Source organism: Vanacampus margaritifer, chromosome 1 (genome assembly GCF_051991255.1).
Source record: "Vanacampus margaritifer isolate UIUO_Vmar chromosome 1, RoL_Vmar_1.0, whole genome shotgun sequence".
NCBI lineage: Eukaryota > Metazoa > Chordata > Actinopteri > Syngnathiformes > Syngnathidae > Vanacampus > Vanacampus margaritifer.
Window position 1 is genome coordinate 16,700,250 of NC_135432.1, and position 17,636 is coordinate 16,717,885.

At 41.4% G+C, this 17,636-nt stretch overlaps 1 protein-coding gene across 4 annotated transcripts; it reads left to right on the top strand.

The window, feature by feature from the left end:
• Positions 1-55: 55 nt before the first annotated feature.
• Positions 56-16,680, top strand: mbd6 (methyl-CpG binding domain protein 6). Of its 4 annotated transcripts, none has more exons than XM_077577866.1 (13): positions 56-204; positions 1,125-1,339; positions 3,790-3,929; positions 4,379-4,481; positions 4,801-4,972; positions 6,423-8,804; positions 9,498-10,456; positions 10,945-11,053; positions 11,164-11,309; positions 11,558-12,262; positions 13,207-13,259; positions 13,352-13,424; positions 15,442-16,680. In XM_077577866.1, the coding sequence occupies exons 3-13, from the start codon at positions 3,814-3,816 to the stop codon at positions 15,511-15,513; spliced, it is 4,890 nt and encodes a 1,629-aa protein (XP_077433992.1). In that variant the 5' UTR covers positions 56-204; positions 1,125-1,339; positions 3,790-3,813; the 3' UTR covers positions 15,514-16,680. The 4 variants fall into 4 exon arrangements, with proteins under 4 accessions (XP_077433992.1, XP_077434015.1, XP_077434001.1 ...); XM_077577889.1 differs by having other exon boundaries at positions 13,213-13,259; XM_077577875.1 differs by lacking the exon at positions 56-204 and adding an exon at positions 364-511.
• Positions 16,681-17,636: the final 956 nt, after the last annotated feature.

Consider the following 17,636-nt stretch of genomic DNA (forward strand, 5'->3'; position numbering starts at 1 on the left):
CCATTATTATTTTTTTGCTTGGGAATATAAAATAAAAACAAAAAACAAGGCAACTGTGAATTTTGGATTACATGGCTCGCAATGGTTATCGGAATACTTCTGCATGCAAAACGGCCTAGAAGTATTGGGACGAAAACAACGTCTTGGATAAGTCTGAACCGGCAGCGGGACAGCCTCCACTCTTGTCGGGACACTCCAAATCAAGTAAATTCAGTCAGCTAGCTCTGTTTCGCTAACCTCTGTGCTAGCCTTAGCCCCCTTACCCAAGGCGCAGTCAAATTGAGGCGTTATCGCCCTTTGTCTGTAAATTCAACTTGCCCACGTTGTTCACACGTCGGTCGTTCGTCGCACGACTACGCAAGCGACACTGGATGTGTTTCTTTATGTTTGTGTCAACGTTGTATCCGTCAAAAAGCATTCATTAGCTAGCCAGCTAACTTGATTCTCCCGCGAGCCAGCAAAGGGAAGACTTCAAAACTTCGCCAACACAGAGAGCCCGACGCCGTGAAAGGTGGATAGATTCGCCCCGCCGATCACCGCAGCCTTTATGTTTTATAGTGAGCTCTCTATATTACGTATTTATAAGTGTGTGTGTGTCTGTCGCGCAGTTGCGTGTGAGGTTTGTTGCATACTGTCGTGGCTAATCGTGCAAGAGTTTAGTGCGCCTGACAGCTGTCACGACAACACTACAAAGTGGACGCGGTTGCTAGCTTAGCTGTTAGCCTAGCATTATAGCCTGCCGTGTCAACCGTAGTGTTTAGGTTCTGCTTTTAACATGACTCGACACTTTAGACATGTATTACTTTACCGTTACTTTATCCCAATTATTAGGCATTTGTATCTGTGATTGCTTTGTTAGAGCGTGTGCACAAGTTGTTGTAAATTACTCTTATTTATGCAGCTGGACACCCACTAAAACATAGGCCCATATTTTAACACACCCTCCCACCTTAAAATAGCGGCAGCATGTGATGAACTTCCGATGTTATTCTCTTTGTGAGGACAGTGCATTTCATCTCATTAGCTATGATCTAAATAAATTGTATATCTAAGAAATGTTCTAAATGGTCTTCTACCGTGGGGTTTCCCATATTACATAATCCACCTCCACTTTTCTGTTGCAGGCTCATCATCCTCATATCAGCTCCTCCTCGGATGTGAACTGAATTAACATCTGCAGTGTTCACCCTTCTGAGCAGAGGATTGGCCTGGTTGTTGGGGACACTTTGGACATTGAGTCAGGTTAACTGGCGGTCTGTGTGCTTCTAACCCACCAGCATGTTTATCCGACAGTCAATACCCTAGCCAAACCTGAGCCTGGCTTCCCAAAGATGACAAGGTATGCTTATTTATATCTTAATCTTATAATTAAGATAGTCAACTTTTTTTTGTTTTTTTGTTATTACAATAGAACCTCCAAAGTTGACACAAGCTATTCCATCAGAACTGTTATGTGAATTCAGGTGTTCTAGGATCACACCGTCAATATCATAAAACTATTAACTGTGCACAAAGTGGAACTCATTAATTCAAAAATAATTGTTAATAGCGTTTATAAGCATCAATACCAGGCATTGACGTTACTTAAGCAAACAATAAAAAATATTACCAATATGTTTTTATAGGTGGCACTCGATTTAAAAAAAAAAAAAAAAAAATCTACAGGCTTGTCATCAATTAATCTTGATCAATTACATTTTAATCATAACATTGTTCTAAAAAAGCAAATTTATTTAATTTAAATGGATTGTATTAGACTGACTGTATAAAATAATAGACAAGCGTGAATATTTTTAACTCTGTAAAAATGCACTTAATTGCACTTCAATACAAAAGAGTAGAAAAACAAATAGGAACAGCCTGGTCAGAATTGAACAGACCAAAAGTGTCATTTTAGAACAGCTTTTCTCAGAACCGTATTGCCTTTATATGGTGTCTGCAGGGCAATTGAAAAGTTGCTATCAGACCTTGCGAGGGAATTTGCATGTTTGTCCAATGTTGATGTTTCATGTACTAGTTTTGGGCCTGAAGAGAGTCGTTTGATTCAGTTTTGTTTGCTTCAGATCCGTACTAGGGCGGCGAGTGCTAACAGCTTCTGTTGTTTCTGTACCACTGTCTGCCGTGCATTTACTTTGATGGTGCCCACCATAGATCTGAATAGAAAATGTGATATGTCAGCACCCTGCCAGCTGCTTACGTAGTGGCTGCATCTGTGGGAGCAACGTTCTTATCGAAACCAATGCATGGAAATGGAAAATAAGTCACAACCTGCTCAGTTGTCAGTTGATTTTCACAAGGTTTACTTTTTTTGCTAACCTTACAGCATGGACTATTATTACAGACCATTAGAATAAAGAGAAAAATAAAAAGTATATTCCCAGTTCCCACTTTGTGATTGTACAGCACTGGGTGAAAGAATATTCTGTTCAATGTGCAGACATCCTTATTTTGGTTTTCATGATGTCCACGCGCATGAAATGTGCTGAGGCTTTGTCCCTGCTCAAACAGGTGTGTTGTATCTACCTATTTGACATATCTGTAGAACCGGTGGGTTGAAGTGCTTCAGCGGATTGCAAACATATTTCTCTAACACCCCAAGATGTTACCAAAGCCCTGGATGATAGGAAAATAGTGATTGGTTTCAAGGAAGTATGTTTAATATTAGTGATGTGTCTTAACTTCTTTGTGGTCAAGATTGTTGCTACTTCTGTTAATGAAAGAAAAACCGATAACGGTCATTTGAAATCATGTGAAACTTATAAAAGTAACAATAAATAAATAAAAAATATATGTTGAAAATTAAACAATCAAAAACAGCTATTAACTTCGAGTTGTTGTTCAACAGAATTGTTTAAAAAAAAAAGGAAATGAAACAGGCCTGGATAAAAATAATAGTACCTCCTATAAAGAAATAATTTGACTAGAGGGACATGTTTAAAGTTCCTCTATGGAGGATTTTGCCCAAAAATATCCTTACAATAGCCTTTTTATTTGACCATTAATGACTCAAAGATACGGCTGCACAATATATTGAAAAAAAAATACTGTATCAATATTGTGATATCGACCCAAGAACGCAATCGCATATCCCAAAGGCATGCAAAAAGTTTCATATGGAATTGTATCCTTATATAATAAAATATATAATTTCATTAGGTACATTTTAAATATTGCAATAATATTGATAGCGTTAGTACGTTTTAAGTGATTTCAGTGACCATTGTGGGTACTAACAAATTTTTTCCGTATGTAAGTTTTGTCTGGGTTCTTAGCATGACTGACAACTTCGCTCAGCATTTTTCGAGATTAAATCATCAATATGCCTTGAATTTGAATGGGTAATGTAAGGTGAGTTAGAAAGTGTTTTGGATCATACTTTTTGCTTGTAGTCCAGAAATTACTGTATTTGCCATAGTATTCTAAATATTTTTATATTTATTATTGGGGTGCATCAATTACTCGCATATCCGCAGCAAGGCTCGGTTTCCATCCTCGTGAATATCTGTGGTTTACTGTACTTGGACATAGATTCTCTATGGATTACTTCATGGTAACAAGCGGTGAATTTTCTTTTCTTATGTTCTCCCAAAAAAATTTGGGGGCTAAAATGGTGTCTTGTGACATGCACCGATAGCTCACAAATGTATATGTCTCATTCCAGTTGATTGTTCAAAACCTGTACCACATTTAAGACACATTCCTCCCCCCAAAACTTGTTAGACCTTGCAGGTGCAACTATAAAAGAACCAAAATGATTTCAATGCCGATTTCTATTGTCTGTGTGCCAAGCCGCTGGCAGGCTGCAGCTACAGAATGATGGGAGGAAGTGACACTGGCAGTGGGGACAAAGATGGGATGGTCACCGCTGCCATACACGTCCCCATCGGCTGGCAGAGGAGAGTGCATGGCGGCCAGGTGGTGTATGTCAGGTGTGTTTATTATGCTGGTTAAAATATGAAGATGGATAATAGATTAGATACTATGTTTAGTCTTCAGGTAGCATCATCAAAACTATGTTAAGTGCTCATGAACTGCGTCAAGGGGCCAAACTCTGCCAGAAAAGTTTTTATTAATGCAATGATGTATTTTGCTGAAGAGCCAATGTGCATGTATCCCATTTTATTTAATGAATGTTGTTAACTGAGCAATATCCATTCAATACAAATAATAATCTGCACATTTTGCATGACTGCATAACTGTAAATTCATCAGATTGGGAAGACATTCTTTTCAGGAGTTAGGCAGGAAGTCAGAGAAACGACAAAGATCTGTGTTGTGTTTCAAAATGACACACTCCCAAGTTTGGCTAATACATCTGAAGCCATTCCAGATATCCGTCAGCGAGGAGATACTAATGTGCATGTTCATGTTTTTGTAGTCCCAGTGGTACTTCTCTGTCCTCTCTGGAGGAAGTGAAGACCTATCTGTTGACTGATGGCACCTGTAAATGTGGTCTGGAGTGTCCGCTTGTCATCAACAAGGTAAAGCTATTTGTTTGCTGCTTGTGCTACCATGTATTCAACACAAGTCACATGTGTCATTTTGTCATTTTTATTTATATTTTTTTTTATCTGGGCTTGGGACCGGCCATGGGTGGCAATTGGGCTACTGACTGGAAATGAACATGTACGTGTGCTGTTTATGCTAAAGGCAGCTAAATGGACTTATTTCTGATTAATTTATTTTGGCGATGACGCTGAAGTATATTGTAATTTTCAACTCCCAGAGAATATAGTTTAGTGTCATTATAGCAACATGTTCTCTTATTTATTTATTTACTTACTTACTTACTTTCTACAGGTTTTCAACTTTACATTGGGGGTAAAGGTGGAGCAGCACAAGCAGGCTTTAGGCAAAGCAGAGCAGGACATGACCAAACTGTGCAACCATCGCAGGAAAGTGGTGGCAATGGCTGCTCTTTGTCGCAGTATGCAGGCGTCACAGCTGCCCTTTGCTCATCTTCATCACCCAGGTAAGCTTTACCAAGCATCCTCTTCATGTTGAACTTGATGGTTTGGTTATCTTTATATTTTCTTTGTCCAGCGGTATCAAAGTTTACGAGATTTCCTAGAAATGAGTCGTAGGTTACCCGATTTGTTTCGTCTTGAGTTGCATGCAAAAATTTGAGTTACTACATTGTTACTATGAACTTAAAAGCAATAGAGAGTAAACATTTAAAAAAAAAAAAAAAAAAAAAGAAAATAGGTCAAGTGCTTGCAAAACAATGCAAACAAAAACAATGACACTTTGTTTTTCTAACAAAGCCAAATAACTCAATAAAGTTTGCTAGCTTAATGCTAACACATGATGCGCCATAAATGAGCTAAGGAAACTTGGTGTCATGGCAGTTACTACCTTTTCAGTGACAGAGGAACATAAACCCATAAACCGTGCAGCAATACATTCAGACAGGCAATGTAAAATACTCACAATTAGTTCTGTGTGATATAACTGTATATACGGTACCATAGCGTGATATAAAAATGTCTACCGCCCATAGCAGTTAATGTTTTGATGTGAGGTGTGTTATGTCTGTAGCATCTGTGCTGGGAACACAGTCACCTTTTTATTACGTCATCATTGTTCCCCACTTTACAGGCATGACCAATCAATCCTCACCTAATTGAGCGTGAATTGATTAGTCATGCCTGGAAGTGGGGTGCGTGGATAATGTGCTAAAGAGGTGGCTGCTAATGTTGGCCCATCGCTTTTGAACAAAGTTCACTGAACTGAGTCTGTGCAGCATGTGTAATAGATAGCAGCTGATGTATAAAAGTACATTAGTCGAACCTCACTCCTTGTGAGCGTTGAAAGTAGCGGCAGCAGGTGGGTTAGGAGCCCAGGCTCTTAGCCTGCTGGTTAGTGCATACTACTCTCAACCTGGAAGACGTGGGAAGTTATGACCACCATCACACACCTGTTTCAAGATAGAATGAGTTGTTGTGTTTACATTGAATTTGACAAAAAATCTGTTTAATTGCTAAGTTACCTACCCTACATGCATCAATTACCTAAGTTTAGAGAAAATAAAAATTAGTTTTGAACAGTAAGCTTTTTTTTTTTTTTTACAAATTAGTATGATGTCTTTCTGAACTCTTGCTATAAATATATATACTTACAGACATTATGTCTTAATGGCCATATAAAAGGATGTAATTCACACCGAATAATGTTCTGTCAGCCATGCATGTCCATTACTTCCTGCCCATACCTAATGAATAGGGTTTACTGTTGCATGTGAAAGTAATGTTATATTGGGGTTTAACTGTCAAAACTTTGGACGATTATTTTGAAAAGGCATAATATCGATTGATGCCATTTGCCCACTGATTAATGCATCAGGCCCTACTAGGACGTTGTCATCGGAAAGCAACAACGTTTTGTCATTTTCAACCATCAACTATTTCTGTGTTTTTTTCCAGACGTGAGCAAAGGAGTGGGCAATTGCAACGCAAAGAGGGCTCATGTTGAGCGGGAAGAAGAGGACAGAAGCATTTACCATCCCAAATTTCATCTGGCTCCTGCCCAACCTCAGAATAATGCCCACCCGAACCCCTGTGCCAGCCCCAATTCCTCTCAGAAGTTTATTTATCCTTATAATGGTTCTTCCCCAGGTCCTCACACAGGCGCAAACACTCACCATCCCCTTGATGCTTTACGAAGGATTCACCATTCTCCTCTTCCTCATACTGTGTCCTTTACCACTTCCAGCAGCCCCCCATTCCCTGCTTACCATGTTGCCCAAAGGTCACCCCGCACTCCCACCCCTCAAAATGTCAGTCAAGGTAAAAAAATGCCTGAAACTCCCGCCTCCCCTCTCCTAAGGCCACTATCTTCACCTCCATGCTCTTCTCCTAAAAGCTTCGTCATGGGAGGACGAGTATCACAGACTCAAGCGCAGCATCCACATGGGGTCGTAGGTGGAGGGTCTCCCCTCTCCCCCTCTCCCATCCTCTCTCCCTCTCTCCATAACATGAATTGTGCGTCTCCTCAGCAGCGGACCTACCACCCTTCAGCCTCCCCTTCTCAAGTGTCTGACCAGGGTGGGAGCTCGACTGCAGCAGTTGAAGGACTGACGGCAAGCAATTTGTCACGGAGGAGGAAGTCTTGTTCTTCCTCTCCACATTCCCCTCTCCCTTGTGGTTCGCCAAGCCCCAGCCCCCACATCTTCAAGTTTAAGCTGGAAGACATCTTGGAGCAGTTTAAGAACTCTGGCAACAGTAGCACTAATAACCACCACCTCCCAAACCCTACAAACCCCAACATATTGACTAACCAAAGCAGTCAGAGTCCTAATGTTCCCTCTCTGAAACCCTCAAAGAGTACAGCGAGTCCCCCATGCACAGTACCACCAGGTCTTGGGTTGAACTCTGCGGGGATGTCTAGCACTACTCTAGGGCCATTTTTGAACCATCACAGTCACCAGGGCCAGCTGCCGCCCTCAACTTCTTTTCCTGCGAGTAGTCTGCTCTCTGCGGCTGCTAAAGCTCAGCTGGCTAGCCAGGCAACCCAAGGCCGGGGCTCAAATGTGGCCTGCAGCCAAACAAGTGTGTCCTCTTCCTTGGAAATCTTGACAGACGCACAGCAAAAACAGTCAACAAAGGTAACAAACAGCACTTTAAAAAACAGCCACCTTTCTTCCCCTATCACTGCCTCTAGGCCTCACTATCCCTCTCTAGCTACAACCTCTTCTGTCCTCTTTCCTTCATCCCAGTCCCTGGCCTCTTCCTTGGCCCATTTGCCTCCCAAAACAGAGCAAAATGTGTCGCACAGGAAGAGGCGACGGCGATCTCTCACTGTTCTTAGCATGACCAGAGACACCAATGGGCCGCAGAAGACCCCACCAGGAGACTCTGTGTCTCCTACTGCTATGAATCTATCATCTTCAGCTTTCCCTCACTCTGCCTCGACCTCAGATGTGCAGAATCTGAATAGTGTCACGTCCGAGCACCACCATCATCTGCTACTAGGGCAGACCTCCAAATTCTTGACTTCCAAACAGACGGCACATCTTTCTGGAACTCCTCGACAGGCGGAAGCCTTGGATATCACTACAGGCTTGGCACCGACACCCCTTAGCTTGGATCCTCCAACCCAGCCCCTCTCTGCTCTGTTGCACTTACTCAGTGTACAGAATGCTCAGGCTGCAGCCTCGGCCTCCAACCCTGCTCCAGCTCATTTGGGATCGTTGTCTGTTGAAGGGGGTGTACACACTAAAACGCAGAGCCCCACACTTTCGCCCTCGTCTATAATCCCTCATCCCAGTGGCAACCACCCTCAGCCTCCGTCACCATGCCGAACCAGTAACACTAATACGATACCTTTGGTTTCAGAGATGCTTTCTCCCCCTCGCACCTCCACTCATTTCAGATCAGTGCAGTCACAATCTCAGCCTGTGAGATTAAGTCCTGTACAAAGACATTCTTCTCCTTCCTCAATGCTGTCACGCTCAAATTTAGCTTTACACAACAGCAGCTGTACATCTGTACATGTGGCGTCGTCTGCTCCACTAAACAGGCATCATCCAACGGAGAATCACATTCCAGCAACTGACACTGTTTCCCGGGTACTTTCGCCAGAAGCATCGCCACAGAGCATGATCAGTAATAGCATGTCAACAGCAGACCTGAGTCACTCGCAAGGCAGTGTTTCTGTGGCGTTATCCACCTCGCCAAAGCCTCTTGATCTTAGCAACCATGTTCTAGCCCTTCTTGCAGCATCCTCCACTGGACGGCAGGAGGAATGCAGTTCAGCTGACCATACTACAGATGTAGTGATGTCTTCCCAAGAAAATCACACTGCAGGTGAGTAATGCTCATTTGATTTATGTGTTAGAAATGTTTGTGTAAATGTAAATGCATTGTGCGTTACGGTTGACGCTCTAAACTTGGACTTAGAAACGGTCATTTGTATAACTCTTTTTTTTTTATACAACTTTTAAGTTTTATCATGATAAAAGTTTGACACATCATGCATTTTTTCCCCTACATTTCTTTTTTTAAAAATGATTTGAAAGAATAACTTGAAACCTGGAATAGATTGTGTCTGAGTTTAAATTGTGGATTGTTTTATTTTTGTCATACTGTCATAGAATAAGACATGAAATGGTACGGAAATTTCATCTCACGATTACAGTGACCGGAATGATCATGTTTATCGGTATTAGGCCCGTATCCCACTTAAGAGATGGGCCGATGACTAGTTTGACGGTTTACCATGGTTTTAAAAAGTCAAGGTTGTACTGGCTGTCACCGGTAATCAGCTCTTCTTGAGTTGCGTAAACGAGCCAATTTGTAGTTATTTGCCTTCAATTAACTTTCTTCCAAAGACATGCATGTCAGGTTAATTGAACACTCCAAATTGTCCATAGGTGTGATTGTGAGTGTGGATGGGTGTTCATCTCTGTGTGCCCTACGCTTGGCTGGCAACCAGTTCAGGGTGTATAGTGTATAGTCATTCACACAGTTGTTAAGATGTTTTTACCTGTTGTTTTCCAGGTTCCGGTGACTCTGGACGTGGGGACTTGAACTCCACATCGATAAAACCTCTGACACCCACCAGTTCAGAGGTTGTCAACTCCTCTCAGCTTGGGGAGGACAGTCCTCAAACACCTTCAGCTATAAGCGACTCAACCGCTCCTTTACCTCTGGCAGAGGCTTTCCCTTTCATGAACCAAGATCAGCTCCTCCAGCTGCTGTCTTCCACAGGAGGCCTGCCATCCATCCTGGACCCCACGGTCCTGTCCTCATTACACCTCGGAGGGATGTGGTTGGGTGGGCAAAACGCACAGGTGCCTCCTTCCACTGCTGCAACACAAAGTCTTGCAGAGCAGCAGTCATTAATGATCCAATCAGATACACAGCAGCAAAGTCAGGATCAGCAACAGAAGCAGCAACAAATAAACAGTAATCCTCCCTTTCCGTTGTTGCCCCTGTTAAGCGGTGTGCAAGGGGACTTGCCTCTAAATCTATTGGGCCTTCTAAACCCAATCCCAACTTCAGCCTCTGCCACAGGACAGGAATCTGATTTGGGGCTAACAGAAAAGCCAAGTCTTCAAGCACTGCTTATGGCGTCCTTGCTGCTTGGGCAGCACCAGGCGCCTTTGTTATCCCTATCTGGACTGAGTCAGTTGGGTCAGGTCAGCTTAGAGGTTCCTCTTCAGCAACCGCCACAGATCCCCGCCACTTTGGAGGGCCTCACGTTGGACAAGGCTGCTGCTCTCCTCGATCCATCAACTCTTCATGGTCCGGGGCTTCTGGAAGTCACCCAGGGTCTTCCCCTCCCGCCTGGAGCCGAGGGCACTGTTCAAGGCTTGCAGTCTTTGCTCCTTCCCGCAGCCCTTCCTCCTCACCCAGCTACCTTCTTGCCTTTTAGCCCCGCCCTCCTCACAGCTGCTCTCAACGCAGCAGACCTACCCCATACACAGTTAACTTCTGTTCACCATACCCAACCTCAGGTAGGCTCCCCATCTTTTTAGGTTATTTTCCTCTTACCTTCTCATAGTTTCCTTGGACGAACCTTGAGTGTATGTCCTGACTGCAGGGCTCCAGACTAACTTTTTTTTTTCCTTTAAAAAAAAAAAAAAGAACAGAAATTTTAGGTGCACAAGATTTAAGGGGTTACACATTGTATTCATCACTCATTTTCAATATATTAGTAATAAATGGGCTGAAGTGTGGAGCAGAGGTGTGTCAGCAACAAAACATGTATTAATTTAGGGGCAGTCTGGAGCACTGTCTTATTGGTTTCATTATTTCTATTATGTATAGAGGTCATGTATATGTGGGGAAACTAATATGAACTGAACTAAAATGAAGCATTTAAAAAATAAAAAGTTCTAAAAACTAATTAAAACTGAAAAAAAAAAAAAATATATTTATTTATTTATTATGGTGGCTTAAAACTTATTTCTGAATTTAATTTTGATCCATTGCAATCCGACAGGAACTGTCTGACGCTGGTGTAGACACCCTCATCCCCCTTTCTCTCCAAGGCAAGGAAAACCCTATTCTCCAGCAATTACTTCCCACTTTGCTTAACCCTGCTGTGTTAGGTGAGTTTGTGATGAGTAACGCACACCTGAGGCATGTCCCCATGGCACTTCAAAAATAATGGCCACTAACATTATCCCATTAATATTATTTGTGGAACACGGCTTTGTAGGAGACATTTCTGGCATCGCTGGACTCCACAACATGGTGGGTATTGGAGCCGGTTCCATCCTCCTACCCTCAGTGCAGACCTCATCTTTGAGCATGCCTCTCCTGCAAGGTCCTGATGGGACCATCAACTTGCTCAACAACATTCAGGTAAGTAACAGACATGTTATTAAAAACTTTAGTCTAATCTGTTGTGGCAAATATACTCACTGAATACTTTCGGCATTTTGAGTCCAGATGACACACTTGAAATGCAATGCGTTGTTAACAACATCGACAGGACTGTACAGTCTGTAGATGTCGGTATACAATGACTGTAAGCTAAAGTGTGAGAAGTGAAGGCACGTCCGTGTTCACACGGTTAATTTAAACTTGTATCTTTGTTTGTCTCCCTAAAGCTGAATCTTGCCCCGTCCTCTGAGGGAGAGAAGTCTGACTCGTTGCAGGTAATACAGAGCCCCTCCCCTCACGGTGACATTCCAGCCTCTCAGATCTCTCCTGAAGAGGTTGCTAGTCCGGCACCAACGCCTGCCCAAGAACCTAGCCGACCGCCACAGCGAGGATCCGACAGCAGGCCAGTTATTGACCCCTACACCTCTTTCATGGATACAATTTACACCTCCTTCCTTCAAATTAACGCTAAAGAGCAAGAAGATGGGGTCCACTCTAGGCCATCTGACCCTACATCACCTTTCTGTGCCTTACCACCTGTCACTTTCCCCATGGAGCACCACAATCTCTCAACACCTGCCCCAACTCAGCACCAGGCGAGTGCTCCGGTCTCCCTCAGCCCACGGCGGGCTTGCTCCCTGCGAAACCCAGACTTGTCGCGCCTCAACTTGGAAGCGGCAGCCCATTCTCCTGCCCAGGGTACGCCCAAACCCACAGAGGATGTGGCCACATCGCCTTTACAAAGAAAAACGGTCATGGTGGAGGGACACACCCATCCAGAGCCCCCTTTGCCATCCATATACTTGGAGGAAGCTAAGACAGAGTGTACTGGTGTGGAGAGACAGGCCGGTTATCTGAGTCCCAGGGATGGCTGCAGTGGGAGGCCTTGTGAGGATACACCAGGGACTTTGCTGCACAGCGAACAGGGAAGGGTGAGTGTGTGCCGTTTCTTTTTAAGTCTAGCAGGTCATTTACAGCCTCTACTTCAAAAGGCCACCAAACAACACTGTCTATTATTACAAAGCTTTGTTGCTGCTTTTTCCATTGTGACATTAATTACAGAGACATTAGTGAACAATACTGTGAGCCCCTTTTCACGGCTCAATAAAATAACTTTAGAAGTTATTTTCAGCCATTTGCAGTAAAAGTTACCCAATTGCATTTGTGGTGCTCTGTAACACCCAATATGCCACAAAATGGCACCAAAGCCCTTGCTAATTGGAATGTAGTAATTAGTGTTAAGTAATTCATGTTACATGCTTTGGCAGAATTTGATAAATATTAGCGATTTTTGGGAAAATAATATCACTCATTCAAATAATTTTAAATTTAGGAAGAGTGATCAGGGGAAGCCATTTGTGTGTGCCCTTTTTAAATATTTGATTACAGGAAATCATCCAAATGGCCCTGATCAAAAGTTTACATACTTTGAATGTTTGACCTGATAATATACACACATTGACACACACGCACGCGCGCACACACACACACACACTTAAATGGCTCTTAAAGGGGCTGTTGACTGTGAAACTGCTAGCAATATTTGATGTGGCCTCACTTTAGAGTCTTTGACCAAAGTCACGCCCCTCACTAACATGCTTGACCGTATTTTTAAAACATGGACATTCATAACAGCATGTGATTATTTATGATAGAACGTATTAGTCGCATAAATAGTCACAGAGAATGCATATTCATCTTCAACAAAATAACAGTACTAGCAATACTAAACATAACACTGTAAAGAAGCCGTGACCTATTATTAATATATAATCTTATTCATAATGAGTTGTTACTGTAACACACAGATTGGTTTGAAGTTGTAATTTTTTTTACAATCAACGTCACTGTTGAGCATTTTTCATTTTTCACCAAGGAACAGTCAGGAACTGTGTCTGGAGCCCGTCGAGGGAGAAAAAGAAAACAAACGTAAGTTGCTTCATCAGTGATTCTTGAGCTAAGCTTATAGTTGTTTTTTTTAATCATGTCCAAATGTCATTGTTTCATATTTTTTGCATTAGGCTGCAGAATGTGTTGGAAGACTTCAGAGACGTGGATGCTACAACAGCACTCGAAGAAACAAAGGATACTACGGTATGACTCATTTTTATTGCTGGAACTGGCAATAGCACAAGTGACTGATTAAAGCATCGGGATCGCATTGTTGGCCTACAGAAGGTTATTGTTGGGCTAACCTTCTAGAAACATACATGATTTTGTGAATTAGTATTACTGTTGCTATTAATTTAGGGCAATTGTTGAATCAACAATGTCTTGAGACTTGAGTGTGTGTGTGTATAAAGTACTATATGAGATGTGTCAGAGAAATTCCAGGACTGGTGTCACAAAAGATATTTCAAATTCTAGTAATCCCCCCGGAGTGTTAAGGCACTTTACTAGCGTTCTTTGCCACATCTTCCTGCACTCCTTGAAGGATTCTTCAGGGATCCTCCACAGCTCTGCTATCACGGCCATCTTGATGCTGTCCACTGAATTTGAGCTTGGGAAGAGGGAAAAATCCCACGCAGTCAGGTCAGGTGAGTCGAGACGTTGCTCCAGCTTGTTCTTTTTGGCCAGGAACTGTCACGCTCAGACGGCAAAAACAAAGCTGGAGCGGTGTCTTCAGTGGCTTAAACAGTGTGGACGGCCTCACCCCCAGCTAAATGACTCCAAGATAAACAAGCATTCCCAGGTTTGCGCCAATGGTAGAGCCTGTTATTTAGCTAGACGGGCTAGGCTAAAGCCATATCGCTAACTAGCAACCAAACACCCGAGATCTGTTGTCAAATTCACTTTAGCTCTGGACATCAAAATTATACTTACAATGATTTAGTATTGTATATTATCAGGATATCATTATCATCGACAAATGTTTTTTGGCAAGTTATTTATGATGCAATGTAAAAATACACGGACTTATGTGGAGCATCTGTACTTTTTACCCCGATCGACGGACGTAAACCTGTTTTAGTCTGTGTTTTTATGAATCTTTGCATTGTGCATAACTCGCTAAGTTTAGCTTGATCATTGTTATTGTTAGCTGGTCTAACTTGATGTCCTAGGTAGTTTACACTGGGTCTGGTACTGGGAGCTCTTTAATCAATTTACACAAAAGAAAAATAGCATCGGAACAGGTCACTTTGAACTTATTCTGTTTTCATCTTTTACGTAGCATGTTGTGTTACCTCAGAGTTAACACCCGTGTTACAGACAGTAGAGGGAAAATAACGTAATCAGTTTACAGGTACATTTATTAAAAATGGGAATTATTTTGCGGAATTAAAATGTCCACGCTGAGTGCGAGAGAGAGAGAGACGCCGTTGTTTACCTCGGATTTATCTTGAGATCTGTATGCTTTGGCCTTGATAGTTGTGAAGTCCTCTTTTCTGAATATTTTACTCTAATGAATATATCTTTCAACTGCATATTGTAGACCCCTTTGCCTCGATCTGGAAGATATCACGCTTGTATTGCTCCAAAAACACTCACTGACATGCTGTGGTAGGTTTTGTCCAGAAAGACTGAGGAGGGGTGGGACTTTTGCAAAAGCTCAATTCTTGCTTCTTCTCACACACTGAACGCCTCACGATTTAATTGTAGACATGCTGATTGATTGTCTGGCCCAATTTAAAAGAGAAATCTCGTTATTTTGTTTCAAATATATCCTTTCTGACAACAGACCTGGAACTTTTTAACACACCTTGTATGTATTATACAGAAACTTTCAAGGGATGAAGGGATGCTATTATTTTATTATGAGAGTAAGTTACAGCTCTAGTGTCTGTTGAGATAAAGGAGACTGGTTACTTGTTAAACCCTCCTTATTCTGGTTTTAAAAAACAAAAAAAAGGAAGACTGACAGTCTTTCTCTGTGTGAACAAATACAATGGTTGATCGTAATGTGTAAAAACTTAAGTTTTATCCAGTCCCAGTATTTCTTCAGACGTATAAATCTTCTTTCCAAATTGTGACGTGTAAATAAAAACAATATTGGTAAACCCTTCTTTCAGTTGATTTTTATATTTATTGTTCAATCTGATAAAGATTCAATTACCAACAGCACCTTTTCAACGTACAATTGAAATAACATTATTTCTCCGTCCTGTTGCAGACGGCCCTGTTGAAGCCTGACACGTCAGTCCGAGGCAGGAGGAGGCGAGGGGCGAGGTCTCAGAGGCAGTGATTTGTGGAAGCAGCTGTCAGTCACAGCTGTTCACCAATCACAGAATTCGTTTCCTGGCTCCATCCTTGCACCCAAACGTCACCTATGTTTTTTGTTGTTTTTCTTCATTCTCAGTCAACTGCACTAATTATGCTCTTCAGTTTAACCGACGCCATGGAAACCAGTGGAAAATAAAACATAGGACGAGCTCCAGTATGGGGGAAAATTATTTAATAGAAAGCTTAAAAAAAAAAACTGAAAAAAAGAAGATATTTTCTCACTCTTAGGTCTAGTTCACACAATAATGGTTGTGTTGATGTGATCACAGTTCTCTTCATGATCTTAGCGTCACTTAATTTTTACACAGAAAAATGAGTACTGTTCTCATCTATGTGTTACTGTGAGTCACAATGAAGCCCGTCTACTTGAACCATGCTCTCGGTGGAAAGTGTGTATGTAATTGTATGTATGTGTGTGTGTGTGTGTGTGTGTGTGTGTGTGTGTGTCTTTTTAATATGTTGATTGTGTAGGACAACAGTGCTATTACTGAGCCCCTCACTCTCCAGCCATGGTTAAGTAGGAATTCTGGTCATGTAATGAATGAGACCCTCTGTTTAAATACAGAAAGGACTCATTAAGGCACACTCCTAATGTTTTCAGATGGTGCTGGAAAATTAGACGTTATTTTTATTTCATAGTATAAAGTAATCAGATTTCCTCCATTCAATATACAGCCAACCATCATGTAGCCCCTCCATCATGAACAAACAATGGGGATTCTTAAAAAGCCAGAGCTGTGATATCTTGTGTGGATTTGATAAATCTTTGTCTAACTGTAGATTATGGATTGATATCCTCACACTGCCCTTCCTCTCAAAATACTGGCATCTCTAGCTTTATTTAACAAAAAGAAGGAAAAAAAGCTAATTATGCAATTTCTATACACTTGGAGATTTGTATATATGTACAGTTAATGTGTTTTATTATGATTTTATATGGTTTAGAGAAAAGAGATGAGCGCCAACAATTGTGAATTTTTCTGGGAGTATTTTTCTCATTTTACCCCCTGGGCTTTCAATACTTATGTTAAAAAAAAGATGATTAAATTGTGGACTGTAGCTTTTTTTTCCTTTTTTTATATGGGAGTCTTTTTTTATTTAATATTAAAACTATTTACAGAAAATCTAATCTGTTTTATTTCATTGTTTCCATCCATGTAAAGGAAAGGCAGTTTTGTAAAATAAAAAACTCAAAACTGTTTAAAAGACCTTGAAGGTATGCAAAACAAAAGCAAGGTTTTTTTTTTTTTTTTTTTTAAACCTAGCAGGTTTAGAAAGCATTTACACTTGGAGCTGACTTCACTTTTGTTGGCATCTCCCATTTGAAGGCAGCATAACAGCTTCATATGTAGACAGTCGTTGTGTCTAGAGTCGTTTCTGCAAGTTCCAAATTAGCTGTATTTATTCGGTATGTTTTTTTTCCGGAGATAAATGAGAACAAAACAAGCACTACTAGCATAGGTCGTTAACGAACAGCTTCTGTTTGACCTCCAGCTTCAAATGCTGAAAGTCACGTGACCTTGCAGTCTAAAAATAGCATTTGTGCCTTACCCCGTTGACCCAAGTCTGCAAATCTCAGCCTCATTCTAAAGCAGTGTTTTGATTGGCCTCCTAATGGGGTAGATGCCACGGATGTTCAAAAACTTCCCATCAAATCACAGTTTCACCAACAAGTCCTTATACATTGGAAACTTCTAAACAATCATAACTTCACCCCACACAATACACCAATTCGGAACAACAGATATTTGACGAGGTATGGTTGAAAAAGGGGATTTAGTCAGTGTTGCACTTAGTTGACAGTCAGGAAGATTTCATGCCTAACACTTTTTGTTATATAATGCTATATAATCATTGCAAAAGGTTTTACTCAATAACTAACACCATCCCTAAGTGATTAGTTTGATCTGAAGCATTTTAAGTGGCCCTGCACCAACAATCCCCTGTCTTTCAGTTCTTTGGGTTGGAAATGATAAATTTAAGGAAACCAAAATTCCAAACAAGGTATTAACATTATTTCATAGCCACTCTTGTCTTATAGAAATTCTATCTTAAAATCATTTTCTAAAGATATTATTTAGCAAT